The sequence below is a fragment of the Hirundo rustica genome, chromosome 28 (assembly GCF_015227805.2).
Source record: "Hirundo rustica isolate bHirRus1 chromosome 28, bHirRus1.pri.v3, whole genome shotgun sequence".
In the NCBI taxonomy this organism is placed as follows: Eukaryota; Metazoa; Chordata; class Aves; order Passeriformes; family Hirundinidae; genus Hirundo; species Hirundo rustica.
In genome coordinates, this window is record NC_053477.1 from 4606247 (window position 1) to 4621014 (window position 14768).

The following is a 14768-nucleotide window of genomic DNA, read 5'->3' on the forward strand; positions in this document are numbered from 1 at the left end:
CGCCGTGCGAGCCGGTGCCGCAGCAGCTGGTGCCGGTGCCGCTGGTGCCGGTGCCGCGGTTCTCCCCCGCGCGGCGGCGCGGGGCGGTGGCGGCGGAGCGGCGGCGGCTCGCCCCCCCCCACCGGCGGCTCTCCCCGCCCCGGGGGCCCGGCCGGGCGCGGATTGGTGCGCGGCGCCGGCCCCCTCGGAGCGCGGCCGCCATCGGGGCTATTTGACGTGTCGGTGGGGCCGGGGAAGGGCTTCGTCTCGCCGGGGCCGCCGCCGCCGCCGCTCCGCCGCCCGCCCGGCCCGGCCCGGCCCCGCGGAGCCCGGGCACCCCCCCCTTTCCCCCGCCCCAAATGAGCGGCGCTCCCGGCGGGCCCCGGCCGAGGACCCCGCCGAGCCGCGGAGCCGCGGCCGCCCCGTCGCCCCGGCCGCCCCCCGCCGACCCGCTGCGCCAGGCCAGCCGGCTGCCCATCCGCGTCCTGAAGATGCTCAGCGCCCACGGCGGCCACCTCCTGCACCCCGAGTACCTCCAGCCGCTCTCCTCCACGCCCGTCAGCCCCATCGAGGTCAGTGCCCGCCGCCGCCGGCCGCGGCTCGGAGCCCCGCACCCGCGCTCCCGGTTCTCCCCGTTCTCCCGGCCGGGCTCTTCCCAGCCCGGCGCTCTCCCGGCATTCCCGGCCGGCGATCCCGGTTCTCCCGACCGTGCTCTTCCCAGCGCGGCGCTCCCGGTTCTCCCGGCCGGGCTCTTCCCGGCCCGGCGCTCCCGGTTCTCCCGGCCGGGCTCTTCCCGGCCCGGCGCTCCCGGTTCTCCCGGCCGGGCTCTGCTCTGCACGGCGTCCCCGCTCCCCCACCCCGTCCTTTCCCTCCCTCCCCCGCCGCAGCCCCGCTCCCCCCCACCCCTCCCGGTCCCTCTTCTCGCCGGCCGGGCGCGTCCCCCGCCCCGCGCCCCCATCCCCGCGCTCTGGCTCGGCGCCGGGCCCGGCCCCGGGCTTTGGGGGGTGGGGGGAGGCCGGTGCGGGGGCGCCGTCGGGATCCCCCCCTGACCGGCTCCGCTCCGCCCGCAGCTGGACGCCAAGAAGAGCCCGCTGGCGCTGCTGGCCCAGACCTGCTCGCAGATCGGGAAGCCCGACCCGCCGCCCTCCTCCAAGCTGAACGCCGTGGCCGCCGCCGCGCCCGCCGCCGAGAAGGAGCCGTCCGCTCGCCCCGCCGCGCTGAAGCCGCCGGGCAGCGGGGACGCGCCCGCCGAGGACAAGTCGAGCTTCAAGCCGTACTCGAAGGGCGGCGGGGAGCCGCGCAAGGAGGGCGGCGCGGACAAGGCCGGCTTTCGGGTGCCCAGCGCCGCTTGCCCGCCGTTCCCCCCGCACGCCGCCGCCTCGCCCGGCGGCTCCCGCGGGGCCTCGCCGCAGCACCCCGAGACCAAGGGCGCCGAGGAGAAGAAGGAGCCCGAGGGCGGCAAGCCCAGCCCCGAGGGGACGGGCGGGGCGCTGGGGCGCGGGGTGGCGGAGGCCGGGGCGCACGGCGAGCCCCCCTCGGGCCGCAAGTCGGAGCCCCCCGCGCTGCCGGCCGCCGGCCATGTGGCCCCCGTCTCGCCCTACAAACCGGGCCACTCCGTCTTCCCCCTGCCGCCCTCCAGCATCGGCTACCACGGCTCCATCGTCGGCGCCTACGCCGGCTACCCGTCCCAGTTCGTGCCCGGGCTGGACCCCACCAAGCCGGGGCTGGTGGGCAGCCAGCTGCCGGGGGCGCTGGGGCTGCCGGGCAAACCGCCCAGCTCCAGCCCGCTCACCGGGGCCTCGCCGCCCTCCTTCATGCAGGGATTATGCCGGGACCCCTATTGCCTGAGCTACCACAGCGCCTCGCACCTGGGCTCCAGCAACTGCTCCAGCTGCGTGCACGACCCCGGCAGCCTCAAGAGCGGATACCCCTTGGTGTACCCCACGCACCCCCTGCACTCGGTGCACACCACGCTCTCCTCCGGCGGCACCCCCAGCCTGCCCGGCCACCCCCTCTACACCTACGGCTTCATGCTGCAGAACGACCCCCTGCCCCACATATGCAACTGGGTGTCTGCCAGCGGACCCTGCGACAAGAGGTTTGCCACCTCGGAGGAGCTGCTCACCCACCTACGGACCCACACGGCCCTGCCGGGGGCCGAGAAACTCTTGGCGGGTTACCCTACCTCCGGGCTGGGCTCCGCGGCCTCCTGCCACCTGCACCTCCCGCCCGCCGCCCCCGGGAGCCCCAACACGTTACCGGCCTCGCTCTCCTTGAGGAGCCCACACACTTTGGGACTAAACAGGTACCACCCCTACGGCAAGAGCCACTTGCCCGCGGCCGGCGCCCTGCCCGTGCCCTCCTTGCCGGCCGCCGGACCTTACTACTCCCCGTACGCGCTCTACGGCCAAAGACTCACGTCAGCCTCCGCCTTGGGATATCAGTAACGCCCGCGGCCCCGGCCGGCTCAGCCCCAGCCCCCCGCGCCCTCCTTGGACTCTGTATTTATTACTGTATGTTAGCTTAAAGCTGGGAATATAAGTGCATTATACACCGATGAATCAATGGTATGCAAAAGTCTGTTTCCAAAAAAAATAAAAAAAAAAAAAAAAATACCACCCGAAAAAAACACAAAAAAAAAAAAAAATTCCCCTCTTTACTTTGCAGGTGTGGGGCTTTGATTTTTTTTTTTTCCCCCTTCTGTTTCTTTTGATTTTTTTTTTTTTCCTTCCCCTTCTTAATTTCTCCCCTGAGAAATTCTTGCATGACTCCTGCCACACATGGAAAAGCAAAAAAAAAAAAAAAAAAAAAAAAAAAGAAGGCATTTTCCTCCTCCCCTTCTGCGTTTATCGCTCTGGGATTCTGTTGTTATCTGCGTTTGTAACTTGCAGATATAATTTTTTTGGTAAATTTTTTGGTAATTTTTTTCTTATTTTTAATCTTTGGGGTTTTCAATTTTTTTTTTTTTTCCTTTTAAACTTTTTATTTTTTTTTTATTATTACTATTTTTTGTGCTGTGTCCGGGGCCGGGGGGCTGCGGACGCCGGCCCGGTGATGGTTGATGGTCACCCCAGGCCGTGCTCCCCCCGGCCGGGGGCTGCGGGACCCCGCGCGTCCCCCCCATCCCGGGCTGGGGGGCCGGAGGAGCGGCAGGACCGGCGGCCCCGGGCGGGCGGACGAGCCCCGGTAAGTCTGATTTTGTTAATAAACGCCTCTTGGTTGTACCCACGCTCTGGTCTCGTCTCGTCCCTGCCCGGGGGTCCGGCGGGGGCCGCGGGGTCCCAGCACCATCTAGCGGTGGCGGCGGCGGCACCGGCAGCGGGGCTCCGCGGGACCGACGCCGGTGTGTCCTCCGGGACCGATACCGGAGCCCCGCGGGACCGATAGCGGTGTGTCCTCCGGGACCGGGACCGGTGTGTCCGTGCTGGACCGATACCGGGGCCCCGCGGGATTCATACCGGTGTGTCCTCCGGGACCAGTACTGGTGTGTCCTCTGGGACCACTACCGGTATGTCCTCCGGGACCGGGACCGGTGTGTCCTCCGGGACCGATACCGGAGCCCTGCGGGACCGATACCGGTGTGTCCTCCGGGACCGGGACCGGTGTGTCCTCCGGGATCGATACCGGTGTGTCCCAAGGGACCGACACCGGTGTGTCCGTGCGGGACCAATACCGGAGCCCCATGGGACCGACACCGGTGTGTCCTCCGGGACCAGCACCGGAGCCCTGCGGGACCGATACCGGTGAGTCCCCACGGGACCGGCCCCGGTGCCCCCGTCCCCCTCCCCGCGTGTCCGTGTCCCCGGTGTCCTCGCGCGTGGCGGCGGAGGGAAGAAGGTTCGAGAAGGCGTTTGAGCGGGATCAGAGCCGTGGCCCCGGGTCGCCGCGGGGAGCGGGTGGTGCCCCCGTCCCGGGGGTGCAGTTTTAGGGGTGGGGTTGTGGTAGGAGCGGGGTCCCGGATCTCGGTGCGAGGGCTGCTGCGGCCCCGACTGCTCATCGTTGTGCCGGGAGGAGGTGATGGATGGCTCCGGCATGGTCTGGCTCCATCGCCGCCGTGTCGGGGGCTCAGCCGGGCGGGGGGCTGTGCCCGCTCCATGCCCCAGGGAAAGCGCTTTTATTCCAACAGTGGCACCCCCGGCCAAGCCCCTGCTCCCCTTTGAAACCCTGCATGCCCCACTGCCCCACACCGCTTATTTTTTTTCTGCCTCGCTCCTGTTGCATTTCAGTGAGTCATGCAATTAATCTCTGTTAATTGCCTTCTCGATATTGCTTTATGCCCTGCGTTTAAATTCCTTTGTGTCCTTTGAGCTGAGAAATAACGCACTGGGAACAGGGACTGCTGCTGCCGAAGGGATTTTTATTTCCCTGCCGGAGCCTCGAGCGTGGCTGCGGGCGTGCGGCCGGCGGGAGGGCCCAGCCGGGCTTTCCTACGGCAGTGGGAGAGGCTGGTGGTCCAGGGGCCGGTTTGGCTCCGTTCTGAGCTCCCCAAGGATGGTTTTTGGGGGTCTGTGGCTGCCCCTTGCCCCGTGCGGTCGTGGCTGGGGTCCGGTTGTGGCCGTGGTGGCGATGCTCGTGCCAGGTGGGATGTTTGCTGCAGGAGGCCTGGGTCCGCAGGGCTGGGGCTGGCACCGGGGGGCTTCGCTGCGGGGCTTTGCTCAGCGCTGCGGGCACAGCAGGAAGGGGGTGCCAGGCGCAGCCGGTGTCTCCTGTGTCTGCTGGATGCTGAGCCCTTCGGCAGCTGCTGCTGGCCGTGGGGCAGGGTGCCGTGGGCAGCTCCAGTGCAGCTCCAGTGCATGCTCTCCGGTGGCGTGGGAGGTATCCAGACCCCCTGTCCCTGGGAGCACGGCTTCTCCCTGGACGTGTCCCCCTCTCCCACAGCTCGGTGTCGGCCTCGCTCGGGCACTGCCAGTCCCCATCGTCGCTCCTGGCTGTGGCTGGGGCCCGTCACAGGTTCCTGCGCTGGAATTTGGTCCCATTGTGCCCGTCCCTGGCCGTGGCTGGGCACCTCGTGCCGCGGGGCGGGAGGACGGTGCCGCAGAGCCTCGAGGCGCGGTAGCCCGGTGCCAAAATCCGCACACCGTGCCACATCCCAGCCGTGGAGCAGCCGGGGCACGGGGCTGCACAGCCCTCGTCCTGCCAGAGCTGCCGGGAGCATCCCTCCTTACAGCAAAGCTCCAGCCCCTCTCTCCCCAGCACCAGGACGGTCCCCGCTCCAAACACGAGCCCGTGCGTATTCCCTTCACCCACGGCAGGGCTGGATGCTGCTCGGGTGTGTCCTGCCGTGCGGGAGGTTCCCTGAGGAATATTTTTCCCCTCCCTAAGGACTGCAGCAGCGGGGCCAGGCCGTGTAAACACTGCGAGTATCATCTGATAGCGGCGGCACTTGGGCCGGAGCTGCTGGGGAACAGTTGTGTCGCCAATATATTAAATAATTCCCTGTGTAATGTATGCCCAGGTTATTGCGGAATTCATTTTATAATAACAGCACTGGGATGCACTTTATTAATCATTCTGTCTAACAACCTGCACTCCACAGTTTCGGTTTGATTTGATTCAATCCTGTCTTTCTGCAAGATATATGGCTGAGTGGGTCGGATAATGTATGGCTTAATTTAGAGTTGTATGGGTTTGAATTACCATTTTCATAATGTGCTGTGCATTAATGTGTTGCATCATTTATACAGAAAGATGTGCAAGGTTTCAAACCTCTCCAGGAGGCAAAAGTCACCTAAAGGGAACACGGAGAGACAGAAAAAGGCCTTTTCAAATCCAGCTGGGGCCGGGAGGACGCCGGTGGGTGTCGGACGTGGGAACAGCGGTGTTGGGGCTGTGCTGGTGGCTCCTTTCCTCGTGGCACAGCAGCACCGTCTCCAGCTCGCCCCGAGCTGCCGGGGACCTGCAGCTCTTGACTCGCCGGTGACCCCGGTGCCGGAGTCGCGCCCACCGTCACTCACCCCGCGCCACAAGGAAAAAGCTCTGATTATCCAAATACAGTCATTAAAGGGGAAATGTGTTTTTAGGACTGTCAGAGTGATTAATGAGGGTTAGCAATCCTTGCAAATGCACTTGTTTAGTCTAACTGGCAGCCTCTCCTTCCCTATTGATTTATCGTGGCAGTTGCCGGGCCGTGGTGTGAGTGGAAGGAGCGGGGCTGCGCCGGGACCGCCGGGGCGCGGCGAGGGGCCCGGCCGAGCGGCACGGCACGCTCTGCCGTGCCGGAGGCAGCCGAACAAAGGCAACATTATACCCTGTGCCGGGGAAGGAATGACTTGGACGCACACGCCGAGCCGCTCCGCGTGCCTTATAAATATCCCCGTCTGTAAAGCCCGAAGCCCAGCTGACCACAGCCACGCTGCCTGCCCAATAAATGCGTGAATGAAAGAGCCAGGCCCCATTTTTTTCTCCGTGTTTTCCTTCCTCTCCTGCAAAAAAACTCCCCGATGTCTTTTAGGTGATGCAGAGGTGGCTGCCCGCAGACGTACAAGGCGTTTCAGAGTCCGGAGCGGAGCACGGCGTCCTCGAGGGCTGGAGCCTGCCCAGGGGTCAGGTTGGGAAGCAGAGGCATGGGCCAGAGCGGAGCCGTGGTGGGTGGATGAGAAGTTCCTCAGCTGCATAAAGCAGCTTTTCTTTCCACGTGAGCACTGGTGGAAGCCACGGAGAAGACGGGCTCCGTTTGTCCTCAAAGCCGGAGTGGCGCGGACACCTCCTGTCCCCCCAGCAGCATCCCCGTGCCCAGCCCGGGGTCAGGGGTTTGCTTTGGGACACACTTGGTGCTGCGTGAGCTGAGAGCAGACCTGGAGGGACAGAGCCGTGCTTGGAGATGGCAGTGGAGGTGCTGTGCCAGGGCTGTGAGCGGGAGCCCTGCAGGAGGAGCAGCCGGAGCAGCCGGCGGTGACACGGAGCGGCCGGGGCGGCACCGGGGCGTGGAGCTGGATTGACGCCGTGAGCCACACTGAGCCCCCAGAGCCCCACGCTGCCCTGGTGTGGCTTCACCTCCAGCCACTGCCAGCAGTGGGACAGCACAAGTGACGAGAGGCCCTGGTCGGGGTGAGTGCAGAAGGGCAAAGACCTCAAGGCGCCAAGGCCGGGAGAGCGTGGGCAAGCACCGGGAACGCTGCAGTGGCCGGGAATGCCACGAATGGGAGTGGACTTTCCTCTGGCTCTGGATAATGGCTGAAGAGCTGCTGCTCTGGCCCTGGATCGGTGTGTGGGGCAAATCCTCCAGCAGCTCCGGTTCCGGATTCGGCAGTGATACGCTGACATCTTCCTGGCCTCCCCAGGACACCTGGCCTTGGCTGGTCACCAGTGACCCATAGGAAGTGACCCGTGGCCATGGTTTCCCTCTTCTGCAGTGTCCGAGCAGCATCACAGCCCAGCACAGGGCCCCTGGCAGGTGCCGAACCCTGCTCCTGGGGCTGAGCCACGGCCGCTCCCTCGCGCAGGCTGACGGCGGAGCGTGGCAGGGATCCCGCTCGTTCCTGCGGGCCCAGAGTGTGACCACAGTCACCCCTCGGCTTCTTGTGGTGAATTACTGAAGATGCTGATCCTTACAAACATTTCTGAACCTCACCGGAGAGCGCAGAGGAGGGCGCTCAGCTGACAGCTCCGTGTGCAGGGCAGGGTCCTGGAGGTCCAGTCACAAAGATTTACACAGACCCTTGTGTTTTCTGAAGGTGCTCATGGAAACCTCCAGGAGCAGCTTTGCCATGACTTCATCCCACCTTCCAGCGTCGTGCAGGAGACAGGACAGGAGGATGTGACCCACAGGGGAGGTGCCTCTGCAAAGGTGACGGTGGAGCGCCGATGCTGTGCTGTCAGAGCTGCACACCCTGCAGGGTGCAACGTGACCTCTTCCAGCACCTTGTGGTCCCAAAATTCATGGATCGCCCCTCCTGGAAAAATTTGGAAGGAGATGAAGGATGCAGCATCTGGTGGCTTCTGGGGCTTGCTAGACCCTTCCTGCAGACCCCTCAGTGGAACAGAGAACCGAGGTGGCCTTTGTTGTGTCCCCCACAGCTGCGGAGGGCAGTGCCCCAGCAGCGCTCGGGGCTGTGCCGGTGCCCGCCGCAGCAGCCCCTGCACCTGCACTGGTGCATCCGTGGCAGAGGGAGATGCTGCTGCACCAAAGAAGGGAGCAGTGGGAGCCTGAGGTCCCTGTGCCACCTCTCCATGAGCAGCTCCTGAAGGAGAGAGAAGGACAGGATGGGGACTGTTAAGGATCTTTCTGGCTGAACCCTCACCGTCTTTTCTGCACTTCCTGGCAGGAGAAGGGAGAGTGAAGCACCCAAAAGGTTTGCTGTATTTTTCTCTCTGGATGAGAAGGATGCAGCTGCTCATCACCGAGGATGGCATCGAGGCCAGGAGCCCCGGTCTTCTGGGCAGGGCTCCTACAAAAGGGACTCCTCACTTCTGCTGGAGCAGTGTTCCTTTGTGGGGTTTTGTTGCCGTTCCCTGCACAGTCCTGGTAACATCCAGGCTGGAGGAGGACAGTCCCTCTGGGAGGTGAGAAGATCCATGTTCTGGGCAAAATGGAAATGGAGCCAAAAGCCTGCCCTTCCTTCCTTCCTTCTGGGGTTCCCACAGTCTCTTGGACTCTGGTTGGGTTTTGTGTGGGGAGCAACTGCGATGGATGGGGCTGGCTGGGTGCCCGCTCCTCTGGCTGCAGAGATGTGCTCTGTCCCCATTGCTGCCTCCATAATCCCCAAACTTTTCCAAGCTGCTGTGCTGGCACAGAAATCCTGCAGCACTGGGGCACCTTGGGGGGGGTTCCTACCTAAGGAACGCCCCAAGGGGAGCACCAGGATTCGGCAGCTCTCGCCTGCTTTTGGGATGTGTTGGTGTGGGGCAGACCCTGAGCTCTCCTGGCCATGGGGGAAGCCCTCGGGGCGCTGGCTGTGAGTTCGGGGGAGAAGGGGGCCAGGGCAGGGCTGGCAGCTCCGGGATGCTCTGTGCCAGCGGGGCACGGGGAGAGCTCAGCGCCGCAGCCAGGGCTGGGCAGTGGGCACAGCACCTGGCCTTTGGTCACACATGGGCAGCGAGGGGCTCTGGGGCGTTCTGTCCGTGGGGCCAGCGCGGTGCCAGGGCTGCTGCTGGCACCCCGGGCTGCCCCTGCTCATCCCTCGCGCCCTTCTCCCGCCGGCGGGAGCAGCCCTTTCATCTCGCAGGGAGGTACAAATGGAGCTGTCAGATGCCATCAGCCCCGCGATATGACAGGCTGTGGGGCCGGGGCCCCTCGAACAGAGCAGCCTTGTCTGTCAGAGCCGCCTGACACTCCCCATAATGGCCAGATGGATGAGACTCTGAAAGTAGGGCCCGGCGCGTTTTCAACTCTATTTTGGGTGAAAACACTTCTTGAAAGATCTTGAAAGGAGCTGGCAGTTTAGTAGTTCAAATGATTAATGAGCACTGGCTCTGCCGGGTGGATTTCTCGCGCCGTGCCAGCAGCTGGGCTGCTCCAGCGGGCCAAGACACGCCGCGCTCCCCCCGCGCCCCCCGCGCCCCCGGCTCCCCCCGAGCCCCCCCGGTTTTCCCGGAAATGACACCAACGCGACAGGCCCTGCATATGGAAAAAGTTAAATATAAATTACTGCTGAAAGAGGCCTCGCTGAGCGGAGTTAGTTAAAGATGTTTATGGATTCAGAAACACGGGCCTGCATATGTATTTAGGGATGACAAATGTGATTCAATAAGTCAGGAATTTCTCCGTGGGCTGAGGCGGGACCCGCGCGGCGCGGGCGCTGCTCTGGGCTCTCCGGCTCGGTGCCGTAAATCCTGCAGACAGGCTCCTTGTTCCTCCCCGGGCTGCTTGGGATTGATTTTCGCCTTTTCCCCGGATCAGACCGAGCCGCAGGAGGTGCTGTCTTTGGGATGGGACAGCCCTGCTCCCTCCACGGCTGTCCCCCGGGGCGCGGTTGGGGGGCTTGGGAAAACCCGCTGGCTGCTCCGTGGGGTCGCTGGGGACCGCGCCATCCACGCCGCCACCAGCGCCAGGCACGTCCCCGTCCCTGAGCCCTCTGTCCCCCCCAGAGCCGCTCTGGGAGCAGCTGGACCCTTCGGGACTGTCAGCAGATGATTAACGACCGACAGCTCCAGAGCCGCCCGACTGCAGGTTTGGGGTTTGACCCCGTGCTTGATGAGTGCAGCCCCAGTTCTGCAGCCCCTCCACGCGGGCAGCTGTGGGGTCTCAGGGAGCCTGGGGAGCACCCACCCAAACCGCCCCCTGTTCCCGCTGCTCTTGGGGTGCACATCAGGGACCGCAACAAACTGAAGCAGGAAACCCCTAAACGAAACTCCAGCTGCTGTGCTGGGGGCCCGGGAGGGGTGCCAGGGCCAGGGATGCTGGATTTGGGGTGACAACCCCAGCAAAGCCGCAGCGATGGGCGGTGCAGGAACCACCCCCTTGGCCCCCTCGTCCCACACCTCTGTGAGGCTCAGAGGGAAATGCCTTTGGGGGGTCAGCGCCCGGCCAGGCCTTGGACCCACATCCACATTCCTTTGTCCTGATTTTATTCGTTAGCAACATTTGGCCTGGATATGGAGACAGCTAATGAGGGACGGAGTTTATTGCAGTTTGATTTTTCTGTTAAAACAATACAATAAAATAAATGCACTTGGAAATCTGGTCTGTGTTTGTACATAGGAGATTTATGGCTCTGAAGGCTTCCAGAGAGACGCAGCCTTTCATTCCCTTCCTTATTGGAACAGATCATGTTGCAGAGTTTAAAGGCCTCTGGAGCTGTGATTTATTTGAAAGGAGAAATAAGGGAAATCCAACTATCTGTTCCCTGGCTCGGATCATCCAGTAACTCCTGGCCAAGGGGACGGATCTGCACCTCCTCCACGGATTTTTTATTTTTTTCCCTCCTGCCGCTTACATTATCCTGCTCTAAATATATCACCGAACCAGGGATGACTCCTGACCTGGGCTTCAGCACCTCGCCGAGGTTTCCCCAGCCCTTCCTGGAATCCCACAAATAAATCTCTCTCCTAGAGTTCCTCCACGCCTCTGATGTGACGGGACCTGCGTGGGGCCAGCTGCTGCCTTGATCCAGAGCTGAGGTAAAGGCGAGGATCTTGGGGTTAGCTCTGGAATGGGGAGATAAATTCAGGTCACCTGTTCCTGCTCCCCTCCCCTGCTGCTCTCCCGGGCAGAGAAGAGCACGGCAGCTTAGAACCAGGTCAGCATTTGTGCCTGAAAACCTTTTCCACGAACTTGGAAGCTCAGCAGGGTGGTGCTGCAGCTCCCACATCCCAGCAGGACCACGCTCCTGGCCGGGGCTGCCACGGCTGCCTCCCTCCCTCCTACCCTCATGGAGGAAAAGGGTGTTTTTCCCTTCTCTGCAGTCTCCTGCTCCCCAGGGATGAAGCACCTGGATGGCTCCGTGCTGCTGTGGCGCAGCCCAGCCCATCCCAGTTACCCCAGTGGATCCCACCAGCAGGAGAAAGGTGAGATCATTCCCTGAGCCTAAAACAGACGTTTTTGGAGCATTTGGTGTTTACAGGCTGGAGCGTCCTGGGTTCTGGTGCAACTCCTGCTTCTCCCAGGTATCTCTTGGACCTTTGGGAATGGTGAGTGTTGGTCCCATCAGCACCATCCATCCTGTGCTCTGCTGTTGGGACACACGTGGGAGGAGAATTCCCTTCTCCATCGTGACCATCTCACTGCGGATCAGGGAAGCAGTGACCGAGGTTTCCAGCTGGGGAGGGGACCTGGCTCTCCTCCTCCTGTCCCAGCTCCATCCCAGCTCCTCCAGCCCATGTTTTTGGCGGGCTATTCCCTCCCCCTGCGCACAGACGGGCTCTGTTTGCCATTAGCTTCCCCCCTCTGCCCCAGGAGCCGATCCCAGCACTAATTCTCACGCATGTTTCGGGTAAATCTACTTTCTTTCCCGGGATGAATTGTGGTTTCCAAGCACCATTAATCATTTCCCTTTAGAAAACAGCATCGGGGGGCTGGAAACACATTGCTCCTTTATTTACTGGGGGATGACCTGGCACGCTGGCACCCGGCCACGGGGCTGGCGCCTGCGGGACAACGAGAGGCGCGGAGAGAAGGCTCGGGGAGAGCTCCCCTCCTGTGCCGGGAACGGGCTCCCCCCGGGATCACCCCCCAGGACAGACCCCCAGCTCCTGCTCGGGGCTCACGGAGCGAGGGGATGGCGATGGAGAGGAGAACGCCGGCAGTGCCACGTGCTGTAACGCGTTCCCAAGAGCAGGGTTGTTCCCTGGAGCTTGCCTGCCCCACGGCGAGGGCAGGAATGTCTCCCCACTCCCTCCCTGCCTGGATCCCTCCCGTGGATCCAGGAGCCTCAGCTCACGGGTTTGGGTGGGCCCAAGGCAGAGGAAGCCCCCCCTGCCCCACCGGCCGTGGGGAGGGGGCACCACGACCACGTGTGAGCGGTTCCTCGCTCCCAGCTCCGGACTGTCAGGGGATGATTAATGGCCAACGCCACAGAGCTGCCTGGGCTGCCAAGTGCTGCATTGTTAGAGCTGACACGGAACGAGCCCGGACAGACTCGAACACAATTCTGCCCCGTAATCGGCAAATAATGTTCGATGGACGGAATTCGGGAAGTGTTCCCCCCAGAGAGCCCCTCTCCCACCCCCTTCCCTTCCCTTCCCGAGCCAGAGCAGGTAAGGGCCCAGCCAAGCACCCTGCAGCCTCCCAGCTCCTTCCAGGGATTTCCCTTCCTGGGGATGGGGATGGGGATGGGGATAGGAATGGGGTGGAAATGGAGGTGGAGACAGAATTCAGGATGGGGTCAGGGACAGGATACAAACAGAGGAGACTGGAGTGGGGTTGGGGCAGGGCTGACGAGCAGAGCTTTCCACCCCACCGTTCCAGCCGCACAGGTAACCTTAAACGCCAAAGCAGGAGCACGGGGACAGAGTTTTTCCAGCCCTATTCCCAGCTGTCAGGCGGTGATTAATGGCCAGCAGCCTCGGAATTGCCTTTATTGCCGTTGTTACTTGTGACAGCTAATGAGAGCAGACAGACTTTACACCGCGCCCTGTGCCGGCCCCGCCGGACCCTCCCCGTGCCCCAGGGCTGCCCATGGATATCCCAGGGCTCTCCATGGATATCCCAGCTCTGCCCATGGATATCCCAGCTCTGCCATGGATATCCCAGCTCTGCCCATGGATATCCCAGCTCTGCCCGTGGATATCCCAGGGCTGCCCATGGATATCTCAGCTCTGCCCATGGATATCCCAGCTCTGGCCATGGATACCCCAGGGCTGCCCATGGATATCCCAGCTCTGCCCATGGATATCCCAGCTCTGCCCATGGATATCCCAGGGCTCTCCATGGATATCCCAGCTCTGCCCGTGGATATCCCAGGGCTGCCCATGGATATCCCAGCTCTGCCCATGGATATCCCAGCTCTGCCCATGGATATCCCAGGGCTCTCCATGGATATGCCAGCTCTGGCCATGGATATCCCAGGGCTGCCCATGGATATCCCAGCTCTGCCCATGGATATCCCAGGGCTCTCCATGGATATCCCAGCTCTGGCCATGGATATCCCAGGGCTGCCCATGGATATCCCAGCTCTGCCCATGGATATCCCAGGGCTGCCCATGGATATCCCAGCTCTGCCCATGGATGTCCCAGCTCTGCCCATGGATATCCCAGGGCTGCCCATGGATATCCCAGGGCTGCCCATGGATATCCCAGCTCTGCCCATGGATATCCCAGCTCTGCCCATGGATATCCCAGCTCTCTCCCACCATCCCAGCTCTCTCACCCTCATCCCAACCCAGGGCCTGCCCGGGTCTGAACCCAGCTCCATCCCCACAAGTCTGGAACCACGAGCACCCAGAGACCCCCAAACTGTCTCACTGAGCTCCACAGAAAACTCCACAGGATATTTTTTACAGGGGCAGGGGATGAGGCAGGGATGAAGAAGCTGGAGAGAACTGGGTGCAATAAACCATTTATTCCTACAAAAAGCCCTGTTAAAATCCCGAGTGCCGCAGCACAGACACCGCTGAATGTTCCTGGCCTCAAGTCCAGCAGTAATGATTTTTTTTGGCTTTTTTTTTTTTTTTTTTTTTAAGGATTATTACAAATAATATTTACCTTTGTGCTGGTTCACATCTTGATGCTGTTAAACACGTGGCCGCAGCTGGTTTCCCGCTCAGGGCAGTGATATAGTGCCGGTGTTATGAACCAAAACCTCTCCTGCGAGCCAGAACTCCCCACATTTAAAAATCTATTACTTTTCAATATTCCATGGATGCATTTTGCTCCAGCTCAGAGCAATTTCCTAGTTTACCCTTATTAAACTGAGAGGGGCTGAGCAGAGGCTTGTGATTTATGAAACACATACTAGATTCATTAAAACCTTTAAAGATTTAATACATTTTATCAAGGCCTTAAATCTGGGCAAACGCCTTTAAAAAAACACCAACTACAGGGTGTTTTTCATCTCTGGCGCCCTTTTGCGCTTATTTAAGAGCTGTAAAATTTGGATTGACAAATATCGTGGATATTTCATTCCTTATTCCTAAATGGCGCTGAACCCTCCTGACAGGGTTGTTATATACAACCTCGGAGATCTATCACGAGTAGAGATCAAATCTTTCTCCTTTATTGACGTTTTATACATCTCTCACACGGTTTTTAGGTCCCTTTCCAAGGTTACAGAGCCGGACGATTCTGTATTTTGTGGTCCATCCCTTTCCCTGTGCGTGCCCGCACAAGATTTGGACAGCAAACGGGGGGTCTGTGTGTGGGGGCGATGCCGGGGGAGCTCAGTGAGGAGATACAAACTTTGTGCCTGATAAAA

General features: G+C 61.7%; 1 protein-coding gene across 1 annotated transcript; it reads left to right on the top strand.

The window, feature by feature from the left end:
• The first annotated feature begins 338 nt into the window (after positions 1-338).
• ZNF703 (zinc finger protein 703) lies at positions 339-2615 on the top strand. Its single transcript, XM_040087766.2, has 2 exons — positions 339-551; positions 1050-2615. The coding sequence occupies exons 1-2, from the start codon at positions 339-341 to the stop codon at positions 2424-2426; spliced, it is 1590 nt and encodes a 529-aa protein (XP_039943700.1). The 3' UTR covers positions 2427-2615.
• The last annotated feature ends 12153 nt before the right edge of the window (positions 2616-14768 follow it).

Excerpts from the sequence above, each read along its gene's own strand:
- ZNF703 (XM_040087766.2), top strand. The coding sequence starts at position 339 with ATGAGCGGCGCTCCCGGCGGGCCCCGGCCGAGGACCCCGCCGAGCCGC. Across the intron at positions 552-1,049 it reads CGCCCGTCAGCCCCATCGAG|CTGGACGCCAAGAAGAGCCC; the intron begins GTCAGTGCCCGC and ends CTCCGCCCGCAG.